The following is a 14,516-nucleotide window of genomic DNA, read 5'->3' on the forward strand; positions in this document are numbered from 1 at the left end:
AATATTGTGGTTTAAAATGTCTGATAAAAACACTGAATTGGCAAGGTTTTTGCGTTCACATGTGTCTACGTGTAACCAGCAGCATAGGTACACAAGGTAAAACATCATAATATTGACATGGAATAGGATCGCAATATTTAGCCAATTCCATCATGGCTTTACAAGTATTAAATCTACCGTTTCAGATAGTGAAAATCCGAAGCAAATATGATACTTTTTTCACTTACTTGTATCGCATATGGTTCCAGTGTATCCAGCAGCACATGTACAGGTATAGGAATCTACTCCATCTGTACAATTACCTTCATTTTGACATGGGTTAGGGCTGCAATCGTCGATATCTGAAAACAATATTATTGGATAAACAAACGTTTTAACATTTCAATATCGTGGAGTGTCTGATAAAAACACTGAATTGGCAAGGTTTTTGCGTTCACATAATATCTACGTGTAGCCAGCAGCATATGTACATATAAAACATTTATTCGTTCTGCAGGAATAGGATCGTAATATGTATTATCAATCCAATGAATTTACAAGTATTCAATTTATTGTTTCAGATAACGAAAATATAAAGCAAGTTACATATCCAATGTATCCAGCAGCACATGTACAGGTTTCAACATTTCAATATTGTGGTTTCGCAATATCATAATCATCTATATATCAAAACTGATGGCTTAAAGATACTCATTTTACCATTTCAGGTAGTGCAAACCCTCAAAAATACGTTACTCTTTGCTTAATTATTGACAAACACAAAACAATTGACAAGATTTTTGTGTTCACGTGTGTATACAAGTAGCCAGCAGTATAATGAACAGGTAAGGCATCTACTCGATCTGTACAGCTACCTCCATTTTGACATGGGTTAGGGACCGTTCACAAACACTTGTTAGGGGGCCTGATGCAAAAAGGGAGACCCTGAAAATTTTTGACCCTCCTAAGTGGGCGCCCTGAAAAAAATGACCAAACATTTCTGAAAAAAATTGAGTTTATATGTTTTTCTATGGGTTGACCCATAATAATTTTCATGTCAAAAAAAGGGGGGGGGGGCTGACATTTTTGAGGTCTGTAAGGGGGGGGCGAAAAACTTTCGCGGTGAAATTCTTTTGCATCAGGCCCCCCCCTAACAAGTGTTTGTGAACGGTCCCTTAGGGCTGCAATCATTGATATATCTGAAAACCAGTTATTAAAGGAAGTGTGCGGCAATCACAACATTATGTCTTATATGTTAGAAAAATAATTATCAAGCACAAAGAAAGTTAAATGAACAGAATTAAATACATAACATGCAAACGGGAAATCGCAGACTAAGCAGGAAATATAAAAAATGGGAACTGTATAGCAATAAAAAAAACGAAAAAAGAAACCACAAGCGAAATCTAATAAAGGGTAGATTTATGGGAACGGGGTTAAATAAATAATTAACATGGAAACGGATAATCACAAGCTAAGCAGCAAATAAAAAAAAAAAATGGAAACAAAGTAGGCATATGTAGAAGGAAGAAAGAAAGAGAAGCAAGCAAGCAAGCAAGCAAGCAAGCAAGAGAAAAGCAGAAAAGAAAAAGAAAGAAAGAAAGAAAGCAAGCAAGCAAGCAAGCAAGCAAGAAAAAGAAAGAAGGACAGGTTTAGATAAATAAATTGTTTAACCTTTTCAATGAGCCTTACAAGACCGGTCATGATTATTTAGGTAAATACCCCCGGTTTGAGTCTGCCCATCAGAAAGCTATTGATATCGTTTCAACTATATAAGTATTTCTATTCAGGTTTTACCTACCTAAAAATGTAAAATTGGCTTGGAAACCTCTTTTGTTAACAAGATCATCGGATTTGAACTCGAGATAGATATATTGCCCTGAAGAACGTATTACCGGCTCGAGGACATCGACCGTAGATCCGCAGAACACGTCGATTAATCGATTTTCATCGGCTTCCGGCCCGTCGTAAATACTCAGATAGTCCCATGGACATTCAGCAAAGTCATGAATTGAATTGTCATAGAAATATGATGAATAATAATATAGTGATTCGATTTCCAAATCTTGAATGACAAGTTCAACTTTGAAACCAGTTGGTGCTGTAAGATGGTATTGGCAGTAGGCATTGATGGGGTAGTTGTCGGGGTAATTGGGAGAACTTATCATTCCCGGCTCTGTCAGGTCATGGTTACATGTCGTTTCTGAAAAATAGAGTTGCCAAAATATGGATTATATACAATAAAGTGAGCATATAGTGTATACAATGTATTAGCATTTACTATGCATCTGGTGTCCCCTTTTTTCAAAGTGTCTTGTTTTCCATCTGTCCCTAGTTTAAATTCGTTCCATTGCCTAAATATATACCTGCTCCAAAATATTGATAAATTCAAACATGATTGAATATTTGAAATGCAAGGTTGCCGAACTCGACAGGCTTGAAGGCTTGTATTTCAAAAATTTAACCAAAATACTGACCAGAATCATATATTTTTTCTGCAAGAATGGCACCTTTTAAATCATATTTAGTTTACGTGGTCTGTAAGGTCTGTAACCTTCTGGTTGGGGTCATCATGATACCCCCAAGAAAAATTAACGGTAAAGTGATGAGTAAACCTACATACATCCCTCCTCAACCACCTTAAAAATCTTTTGTTATGAACATGGACATAATACATAATAACAGCATAGTTTGAAGAATAATTTGACAATAACCATGATAACTTGAAATTGTTCATCTACATTATATATACTGCATAAACTTCAATAACACACCTTTTTAAGTGAGTTCCTTGAACAATTTATCCATAGCTTTTCAATCTCAACTAGGCGTACTTGTCAGTTTTTGCTTTGCGTTAACGTAAGTTGCACATGGGCATCTTCTTTCGATCTTCTTTAAGAACATTCTGATAGTGTTCTTTCTTCAGATCTTGCTGCTGACAAGAAATTCGAGCTCAACTTCACACCACGCTTGACACAATCTTTGATTACATTCAATGCATCAATGTTTGCTAGTGAAGCTTGATATGAAGCAGAGTCTGCCAAGGTTTCAACCGGTTCCGTTAGAAACTCATGGCGTATTTGCAAATTTGTTAAGCATGAACCAGGAATCCTGTGCAACTAAATCTGTATATGAAGAGCTTTGTTGCAAAACCCCTTACATCCACTTTTGGCTTTTTGAGAAAAACAGCTTTTTTTAATTGTGCAAGTATTACTTGTTCGATTTGATTCAATTTGGGATTGGATAAAGTGTTGATGAATAGAAACTAAAAGAATAGGTTTGGGACAATTTTCAAGGCTTCCTATTTATTTTATTATTTCTTTTATATCGCACCTTTTGTGGATGTAAGGGGTTTTGCAACAAAATAAATTTACCCCTTTTCTAGAAACCACCTTTGCAATCAAATTTGAGCCAATTTGTTTGCACTACATTATGTAACTTGACTAATGCTTTGAAAATCAAAAAGAAAAATTGAAATATCTCATTTACTTTTTTAATTATGAATTTTTAATTAAATTCGGGAAAATGGCATTTTTTGAGTATTTCCGAAGCTACACCTTTTGTTAATTAAAATGATTTTTTCAAACATAGTGACCCAAAAACAGTTCCTTTTGGTTTTAATAGGTAAAGAACATTCCAGGCTACCATTATACATCAAAAAATTAAAACAAAACAATTCCATATTCATTTTAAGTTCAGATTTCCGGAAATTCCCTAAGATTTCCCAAACGGGAAATATGCGATAACTCCGGAAGTGAAAGTAGTATGAAGGTCAAACAACCACCAAAATGTGTATTTTTACCCACAGTATAATATTATGCCAATAACTCAATTTGGCCAAAAGTGGATGTAAGGGGTTTTGAAACAAAGCTCTTCATATGTAAGTGTTGTAGACTCGGTGATAACTGTGGAGAACTTGGATTTTCCGAACCTAGTTCCAAAGCGGTTCTTTGGGCATTTCCACTTGGCTTTGCTTGTTAGAAGACTATCAGCCAGTGCCTGTCGCTCTAATGTTGGTACCTTGTTGTTGAATATAATAAAGCCAGGGGAACCAATTCTGACATCAAGTAGGCCTACCATGAGAGCCACTTGAATACCGTAAGTGCATTTTCTACAACGGAAAGGTTGACATACCTATAAACTCAGCAAAGGACTCGCAGACTGAGGTCGTTCCATGGGGCATCAACCACATAATGCGAGCAGGGATACGAGACATGCCACCACCACAATGGTAGTAAAAGTCTAGCTGTCAGTGTTTGCACCTGGTGCTTTCTCGTTGTTCCCGTTCCTGTTGGGAACCTGTTGATAGACTGCTCAGCACCTAGGTATATACTAAGCACAAATCTCACGATAGTCGTCTCCCGGAGTCGTCTCTTCTTAGATCTGATTAAGAACCTCGTTAACCCAGTCCGCTATCATCGTCTGTAAGGTCTCATCTATATGAGATCTAACTAGTATGGAGTATGCTAGCACAGCATGGCATGGAGCAACTCCTATATCACTGTCAAAACTAGATGCAGTCCAGAGGCGTGCTGCTCGCATCATCTCCCTGGAGAAGAACTTTCCTCTTTTCAAATTCAGCCTTTGGTTCACCGTATAACAGTAGGTGGCCACCACTATGTTCCATCGAATTTTGTACGGGAATGCCCTGAATTACTATGCCAACTGCTTCCGGACCAGCTGACTGACCCTCGCCTTCGTCGCGGTCTTTCATTCCATCAACAGCCCGCACATGGAATGCACTCCCGCCTCACATTCCTGGAATTGTGAAACGGACCAGCTTCAAAAAGGAGGTTAATAGCTATCTAGGCGTCGTCAGCTTTATCGTAATGATAACAGCTGTTAATGCCTTGATATGTCTTGACATAAAAAAAATGTGCAAGTGCATGTTGTCACTGTGTGTCAGTGAATTGAAGTTCTTCTGGAATCTCAGGAAGAGGCTTACTTATTTTAAATGGTGTTGCCAAAACAGACCATCGCTTGTTCGACCAGCAACGTCATTTACCTCATCAAATACTTACTCTGTAACATCCAATATGTTGCCGAAACCATCATATGATGCAGTACCGCGTGAATGGTCACCGTAGTGATATCAATTATAAACCCAGACGAAAACTAGCCGGTTGCAACTCAAATCAACCCGAACCCACTCCTCACACACTCAAAGGTAATTTATTACACTAGCGGTCACCGTCTTTCGCGGTCACTGTCTTTTGCGGTACTTTTGCGATTTGAAAAACCAAACGCACTCAGACAGAACCGTGAAAACTTACGGCAACACCAGTAAAATCATTCGAATCACTGGTCCTAAAAATAAATAATAAAAAAAACCACTTCCGCACATATTAATTTTTATTTATTAGCGCTCTTTATATGCAATAAACATATTACATTATTCAGAAATTAATTTTTATCCAGAAATTCCTTAAATATCGCCCCTTGAAAACAATACAATACATAAGAAATACATTACGTGTATTAGTATAGGACATAATTCAATTCGCGACTTTTTCGCATTACGCTGTTCCCTTTGATTACTTGCAACTTCTGAACCAAATGTCCGATTTGAATCAAATAAAAAGCAAATAAAGGCCCAAATTCTATAGATTTTTAATTTAGAAAAAACATAAAAAGACAAAAATACCCCTATTTCACAACAATCCTGGTGCAGCTTCCCCTTAAGTGAGTTCCTTGAACAATTTATCCATAGCTTTTCAATCTCAACTAGGCGTACTTGTCAGTTTTTGCTTTGCGTTAACGTAAGTTGCACATTGGCATCTTCTTTCGATCTTCTTTAAGAACATTCTGATAGTGTTCTTTCTTCAGATCTTGCTGCTGACAAGAAATTCGAGCTCAACTTCACACCACGCTTGACACAATCTTTGATTACATTCAATACATCAATGTTTGCTAGTGAAGCTTGATATGAAGCAGAGTCTGCCCAGGTTTCAACCGGTTCCGTTAGAAACTCATGGCGTATTTGCAAATTTGTTAAGCATGAACCATGAATCCTGTAGAACTAAATCTGTATATGTAAGTGTTGTAGACTCGGTGATAACTGTGGAGAACTTGGGTTTTCCGAACCTAGTTTCAAAGCGGTTCTTTGGGCATTTCCACTTGGCTTTGCTTGTTAGAAGACTATCAGCCAGTGCCTGTCGCTCTAATGTTGGTACCTTGTTGTTGAATATAATAAAGCCAGGGGAACCAATTCTGACATCAAGTAGGCCTACCATGAGTGCCACTTGAATACCGTAAGTGCATTTTCTGCAACGGAAAGGTTGACATACCTATAAACTCAGCAAAGGACTCGCAGACTGAGGTCGTTCCATGGGGCATCAACCACATAATTACATGCGAGCAGGGATACGAGACATGCCACCACCACAATGGTAGTAAAAGTCTAGCTGTCAGTGTTTGCACCTGGTGCTTTCTCATTGTTCCCGTTCCTGTTGGGAGCCTGTTGATAGACTGCTCAGCACCTAGGTATATACTAAGCACAAATCTCACGATAGTCGTCTCCCGGAGTCGTCTCTTCTTAGATCTGATTAAGAACCTCGTTAACCCAGTCCGCTATCATCGTCTGTAAGGTCTCATCTATATGAGATCTAACTAGTATGGAGTATGCTAGCACAGCATGGCATGGAGCAACTCCTATATCACTGTCAAAACTAGATGCAGTCCAGAGGCGTGCTGCTCGCATCATCTCCCTGGAGAAGAACTTTCCTCTTTTCAAATTCAGCCTTTGGTTCACCGTATAACAGTAGGTGGCCACCACTATGTTCCATCGAATTTTGTACGGGAATGCCCCTGAATTACTATGCCAACTGCTTCCGGACCAGCTGACTGACCCTCGCCTTCGTCGCGGTCTTTCATTCCATCAACAGCCCGCACATGGAATGCACTCCCGCCTCACATTCCTGGAATTGTGAAACGGACCAGCTTCAAAAAGGAGGTTAATAGCTATCTAGGCGCCGTCAGCTTTATCGTAATGATAACAGCTGTTAATGCCTTGACATAAAAAAAATGTGCAAGTGCATGTTGTCACTGTGTGTCAGTGAATTGAAGTTCTTCCGGAATCTCAGGAAGAGGCTTACTTATTTTAAATGGTGTTGCCAAAACAGACCATCGCTTGTTCGACCAGCAACGTCATTTACCTCATCAAATACTTACTCTGTAACATCCAATATGTTGCCGAAACCATCATATGATGCAGTACCGCGTGAATGGTCACCGTAGTGATATCAATTATAAACCCAGACGAAAACTAGCCGGTTGCAACTCAAATCAACCCGAACCCACTCTCACACACTCAAAGGTAATTTATTACACTAGCGGTCACCGTCTTTCGCGGTCACAGTCTTTTGCGGTACTTTTGCGATTTGAAAAACCAAACGCACTCAGACAGAACCGTGAAAACTTACGGCAACACCAGTAAAATCATTCGAATCACTGGTCCTAAAAATAAATAATAATAAAAAAAAAACACTTCCGCACATATTAATTTTTATTTTTTGCATCACAGTAGTGTTTCTAGTTTTTCACCACCTAGCACCAACGTTAAACATGTAGAAAGCGCTAGCAGAACGGTAAAAGCTAAGGTCAAAAACTGGTTGTTTTTGTACTATTTTATATAGTGACTAGAATTGGGTCTCACCGTCCTGAATGCCAACCTGCCTGAACAGTTTGTTGCCAACCTTCTTCCTGATGCCTAGTGGGCTCGCACTTGTTGTTTGAAATGTCGCCGGAACGGACACTGATATCGTTGTCATACTTAGTACTGTTTGTGTCGCCATATTTTGCGGTAATGTTGTGGCGGCAGTCGCAGCTGCAGAACTTGGCAGAGAGGTTGCTTCAGACGGTGGCAGTGAAGTCGTTTTAGGTGTTAATAATGGCACTGTCACCTTAGAAAACTGGAATTCTAAGAAAGCACACGAGTAGCCATCTGGTTGTAATTCATACTCATTTTGACAATCGCAATCATATGACCCATCGGTGTTGATACATAGATGCTCGCAAAGATCGGTCTCTAGCAGGCATTCGTTAATATCTACAAAAATATATAAAAATATTAAAAATCCAATGTTACAAGAGAAAATGTTTTAACGTTCGATTAAACATGTTAAAAAGACAACAATTACCGAAGGTACACAGCATTACATAAACCTGTATTTTATAAAACTTGTATGAATTTATAATGGCGATCCTGACTTTTAGATCACCCTAGCTATATAGAGTAAGGACTAAATTTTTACTTTTGCATCAAAGGTTAATTTTGCATTAGGATTAAACAGTTGCCAACACTTTGATATCAAGGTTTATTGGAAGGAGGGCATAGCTTCAATAAATGAGGGAAATTATGTGGTAAAAACAAGGTAAAAACAACTTTTTGAAAACAAGTGAAAGCGGTTATTTTTCTTGAAAGATTTTGTTTCAAAAATTAATTCAAAAATAACCGGAAAAGCAAGAAACGTTTTATAATATCAGCATCACTTCCGTCACATGAAAAGATGGTCAGATGAGTAAAAGGTGGCAGAGCATTAAGGGCTGGGGTATGAACGTTTGGACAGTATTTATTTTGGGACATTAGAGCACATCAGACATATCGAATTGCATTCTGAATACGAAGAATGTCATTCTGATATCAAATAATTTTGCTTTTTGAAATTCGCAATTTAATACACATTTTATGGCAAATCATTAAAATTGATATTTTTGATATTTAACAGTACTCGAAGTAAACTTTATAAATCTGATGATTTATACTTAAAGTGTATGTAGGTGGGATAAAAAGCCGACCTTTCGTATTGAAGATATGGATTTTTTTTCCCAAAACACCAAACAAAAATAAGGTCTTTTGGGAAAAAATCCATATCTTCAATATGAAAGGTCAAAATTTTCAATTGACCGTCGGCTTTTCCTCCCTGCTACATACACTTTAAGAATATATCATTAGATTTATATAATTTACTTCGAGGACTGTTATAATATCAAAATGTGAAAAATATCAAATTTTATAATTTGTCATAAAATTTGTATTATATTGTGATTTTGAAAAATGAAAATTATTTGATATCAGAAAGACATGCTTCGTATTCAGAATGCAATTCGATAGGTCTGAGGTGCTCTCATGTTCCACAAAAAATACTGTTGAAACGCAATAAACGCTCATTTTGGATCCCTTAAAAAAATGAGGGAATTTTCCCAGAAAAATAAATCACATCGCGAAATTCGCCATCTTGAATAAATGCAGAATTGCGTCACGCAGTAAAAAAATGTCAGACGCGCTTGACAATTCATGATACGCTAGCGTAAATTAGCGTCAAAACGAGCGTACATCAAGCGCTCGTACAACGCGAAAACTTCTGGAGATGGCACCATCGGTTACGTCAAAAATACCTATAGCCTAAAGCGTGAATTTTGGAACTAAATCAAGCTTGTTTGATGGAATATGAAAAGGTAGGTTTGTACAGTTAAAAACATGTTTATATATTAAACTTGTTGCAACAGTTATGATAAATTTTAACCTTATATAGCTCGGGATGTCATTTAAATAACATTAAATTGTGCGATGTTACACAAACGTTGTGCAAAGTTGCACAAAAGTAGGGGCCTATGCAAATTCGCTCAAATATTGGCAAAGTTCAAAAGTCGAAACTTTGAGCAAATTTGTCTAATTTTCGTTGTTGTTGTTGTTGTTGTTGTTAAACTTTGCACATTTTCCCACGTGAAGCTGTATGAAGCAACATACAGGGTGTCCCTGAAAGAAAAATATCGTGGGAACTTAAATTTTGTGGGTATTGTAAACTCAAAAACCAAACATAACTAAATAATTGATATGGTTGTGGAATATATCAGCTATCACATATTGACAATTGACCGCCGTTCTTGAAATATAAGAATTTTACGAAACTACCTCATTTTCAGTCCGTTCACAGTTAAAAATTACAACAAATAAACACAAATCCCGACCGGCAGACAATCCAACTTGAAAAAACAAAGCAAGGGAATGTGCCGGCATGGGAATCGAACCCACGACCTTGTCCATTAGGCTACCAACTCCCACTGATAAACGGTGATTAAAACTCCCATGCCGGCACATTCCCTTGCTTTGTTTTTTCAAGGTTGGTTGTCTGCCTGTCGGGATTTGTGTTTATGTGTTGCCATGTTTAATTGTAACACTTTGGGTTGATAAACTGTTCGTTCTTTCTTATTAAATATATTCAGTTTCCTCCTGTAGCGAGCAATCGTTCCCCATTGTGTTTATTTGTTCTTGTGCAGAATGCGTATCCCCATTACCTACTTTACTTATCATACTGGGGGACACGATTATGCATCAGTAATGATCTCCTTCAATTGTGTACTTGCGCAATATTTGTTTGTGTTTTGTATACCACGACTGCTTACATTAGACCCAGTTTTAACCACCGTTTATCAGTGTGAGATGGCAGTGTTGTAGTCGAGTCCTCATCATCCGAGTCCGAGTCCTTGGTGTCCGAGTCCAAGTCCGAGTCCAAGTCCCTGCCAATTTCTGATGTCCGAGTCCGAGTCCTCAATGTTCGAGTCCGAGTCCGAGTCCGAGTTCTTATGTATCAAATTCAAGCCCCGGGGTTTTCACCAATACCTTATCACCGTAGATCTATACTTAACCAGAATTTTAGTTCTATATTATTTTCTTGTAGGCCTAAGTACATAATGTGCTAGTCCCACCTAGCATGCCAAGTATTATTTGGGGGCTGTGCAATAATTATGCGGAGCCCGCCGGGAGGGGTGTAATTGCAAAAAATACTTATCCCCTCTCAGCGGAGCCTGCCCAAAATCCCTTGCCGCCCCCGGCCTGCCAAAAATCTTTGCACCCCCTTTGCACATGCCATTTTTTACTGACTTTTGGGGATCCCAATTTACAAACTTTAAATGGTTTAGATAATGGTGTTGTATGTTGCGAGCGCAGCGAGCAGGGAAATTTGCATTATGTAAGCATTTCCGTACTGTTTTCTAAGCCTTTTAGAGCGTTTGATTTAAAAGGTGCCCATAAGTCTATGTTCCAAAAATTGCTTGTTCCCCCCTCTCGGCTTGCCAAAAAATTACTTCCACCCTCCCTTTCAATCTGTCAAGTTTTACCTTCCCTCCCCCCCCATGCTCATAATTTTTGCTCAGCCACTTAGCTAGCATACCCTGGAAACAGAGTATAATCACAGACTTACAGTAACTTATTAGGCTTGTGTTTTAGACAGGCAAAAGATGCAATATTACAATCAAAATATGACGTCACTACTAAACCCCAGGTGCCAAACAAAGAGGTGTTGGATCCGGCTGTAGGCCGATGCAGTAGGCCTAGTATTCCTGTGGTGGGGGGGGGTCACTCACATGTAAAGGTGGTACGGGTATGTGCGGCGGTCAAGGGTCCCTTTTCAGGCTCTCCGGCAGTTCCTTAACACATTTGCATTATGCTCCAGTTCATTGAGCCTAACACTCTGTGAAAATTTTAGCTCTTAAGCATTTTGAATTTGTTAGCTCCAAACCCTATAATTTGGCCCAATTTTAGTTCACAGACCTCCACAAAAATGTTGAAATTTCAGTTCATCAAGCCCCTATTTTGCTACCAAATCAGTTCTTCCCAAAGTTCGGTGCCACACACCCTTACCAAAATTTAACTTTGAATGCCCAGAGTATTATTATTATTCATGTACATTCTAGACTTGCGTCTAACAAAGCAGTCATGTCAATGATTAAAATCGATTTAACCAATTAAAGATATAACTGAAAGCAATCTTGCTTTTTGGTTGTACTTTTATTTACAAACTGAATTTATTTGCATGCAAAATTACTTACATTTATCACATGATGTGATCATTGATCAAGTATAAGAAGTTTACAATGAATAAAAAAAAGACCTAAAAGACCCTATTTTGCCGGACTCGGGGAGGACTCGAAGCCGAGTCACCGAGTCCTTGGGGTCCGAGTCCGAGTCCGAGTCCAAGTCCTTAGCTTCCGAGTCCAAGTCCGAGTCGATCCGAGTCCTTGAAAAAAGGAATCGAGTCCGGACTCGAGTCCGAGTCGGAGTCCCGAGTCCTCCAACACTGGGAGATGGTTCCTAGCCTAATGGATAAGGCGTCCGTCTAGAGATCGGAAGGTCGTGGGTTCAATTCCCATACTGGCACATTCCCTTGCTTTTTTTCAAGTTGGGTTGTCTGCCGGTCAGGATTTGAGTTTATTTGTTGTCATTTAACACTTTGGGTTGGTAAACTGTTTATTCTTTCTTATCTAACGCACATCATTGTGGGCTATCATAGTTTTGTCAGAATTTACGTTTTGATTTCACCGTTTTCCACTTCCGATTGGTTTTTTTTTCCCAAAATCACCCATGGATGAATGATTCTGCAAGCCACAATAGAAATATCGATTATTTCTGCTGGTTGCTTCCGAAAAGTTTAAGTACTGTACTGAGTTGAACATTTCAGCAGTCTGAAATGGAAAAGGGTGCAATTAAAACGGAAATTATGATAAAAATAAAATATATAGACCAACACGATGTGTCTTACAGAGGTGGAAAATATCTTTCTTTTAATAGCAAACTATATTAGTTTAAAACGCTAAAAAATAAATTCCGAAAAAAGCTCGCGGGCGAAGCTCATGCGCTGATAATGCGCAGTGATTAATACTCCGAATACAGATTATCGATTGACTTTGAATCCGTGGAAAGGTGTAAAAATGAGGGGGTTTCGAAAATTCTAATATTTTCAGAACGGTGTGGTCAAATGTCAAAATTCAAAAAATAAGTGATAGCTGATTTATTCCTTTACCACACCAGTTATTTAGTTATATTTAGTTGTGGCGTTAAATATGTTAAAATGCTTAAACAGTTCTTTCTGTAACACTTTATTTCTGTTGGGACACCCTGTGCATAATTAAAAGCTTTAAGGCAAATCGTATTACATGCCCATAATAATACACGATAGTAAAATAGAATTAAGGTGGAATATAAAGCATTTTCTGAGGAATTTTCTGGAAACTAGAAAATGCTCCAAGCATGTTTAAAACACATTAATAGTAGGTTAAAGTATTATACTGTCGATTTGAACCAAATATCTAACAAAGGCTTTATGTTCTACAATCATGCGTGCAAATATAGGGATACTATATGCGATTGTACCTCATTGTTTCAGCAAGTTAAAATGATCAGATATGTTACCTTGACAGTTGTTACTAATATTATGTAATAATTTTCGCACAGAATAAAATTAAAATTTGACTGAAATCATACATTATGGCTTTAGGCTGCGATCACATAGAAGTATAATATCCAACAAAGGCTTTATGTTCTACAATCATGCGTGTAAATATAGGGATACTATATGCGATTGTACCTCATTATTTCAGCTTAAAATGATCAGATATGTTACCTTGACAGTTGTTACTAATATTATGTAATAATTTTCGCACAGAATAAAATTAAAATTCGACTGAAATCATACATTATGGCTTTAGGCTGCGATCACATAGAAGTATACTATTCGGTGCACGTTTTGCAGGTGCACGCGTATAGCTTAAATCGAGCAAGGCAATTTCATAGTACCGGGTCACATAAGGCTACGATCGCATAGAAGTATACTATTCGGGTATACGATGCACGTTTTGCAGGTGCACGCGTATAGCTTAAATCGAGCAAGGTAATTTCATACCTGCGTATAGTATAGTGTAGTGGGAATCGTGCGTGTTCGATTTTAGTGCAGAGTATACCGTCCTAATTTTAAAAATCTAAACCATATGTGGGTAAATTAATTTTTTTAATAGATGCACTATCTAATTCTGCACATTATGACACCTCATTGAATGCAATGTGACCTCAAGAAGTAAAGTTACAAGCATTTGATAAGACGAAGAAAATGGGTAAACTGACATACTCGCTATTCGCTATACGAAATACGCTCATTCGATCAGGCTGAGTTCACATAGTATACTCCTATATGAACTCAGCCTGATCGAATGAGCGTATTTCGTATAGCGAATACCGTATACTTCTATGTGAACTCATCAGCCTTAGACACTTTTGCTTTGGGATCACTGATATACCCAACTTCTTCACCTACCTCGGCAAGTTAATCCACTTTCTTCTAATTCATAACCTGGTTGTGCGCATTGACAGTTGCAATTCGTTTCGTTGATGATCGCATTGTGACCACAGACAAAACCGCATGCTGCAAGAAGAGAAGAAACAAGGAGTTTATATAGGAAGGAGAAGAAATAGATTATGTAACGCTTATTGTTCCTTTGTGCCAATTGGAGTTCCCCACACGCTATTCATCGAGAGGTACCTTTTGTTCGAGATAAAGGGCTTCCGCCATTAAATCGGTAACTGACCTGACCAGCGTATGAACGCTATAATAGGCAGGCTACTGTCAATAAGTGATGAAACGAAAGTCACGTAAAAGCGCCTATACGTACGAGAGGTACCTTTTGTACTAGTCCATCCCAAGGGTGTGCGTGAGTTGTCGCATGCACACAAAACAGAGGTTTACCTACAATAAAAACCTATAAAA

The 14,516-nt window shown here is 38.2% G+C and overlaps 1 protein-coding gene across 2 annotated transcripts in view; it reads right to left on the reverse strand.

Moving 5' to 3' along the window:
• LOC140135617 (uncharacterized) overlaps nt 1–14,516 on the reverse strand; it is a 43,273-nt gene that overhangs the window by 16,027 nt on the left and 12,730 nt on the right. For both annotated transcript variants that reach the window (XM_072157186.1, XM_072157187.1), the window contains exons 7-10: nt 14,067–14,174; nt 7,634–8,026; nt 1,781–2,182; nt 228–341 (exon numbers count right to left, since the gene is read on the reverse strand). In XM_072157186.1, the coding sequence (XP_072013287.1) occupies nt 228–341; nt 1,781–2,182; nt 7,634–8,026; nt 14,067–14,174 (1,017 nt within the window). The remainder of the gene's footprint in view (nt 1–227; nt 342–1,780; nt 2,183–7,633; nt 8,027–14,066; nt 14,175–14,516) is intronic.

Source organism: Amphiura filiformis, chromosome 16 (assembly GCF_039555335.1).
Source record: "Amphiura filiformis chromosome 16, Afil_fr2py, whole genome shotgun sequence".
Classification (NCBI taxonomy): Eukaryota; Metazoa; Echinodermata; class Ophiuroidea; order Amphilepidida; family Amphiuridae; genus Amphiura; species Amphiura filiformis.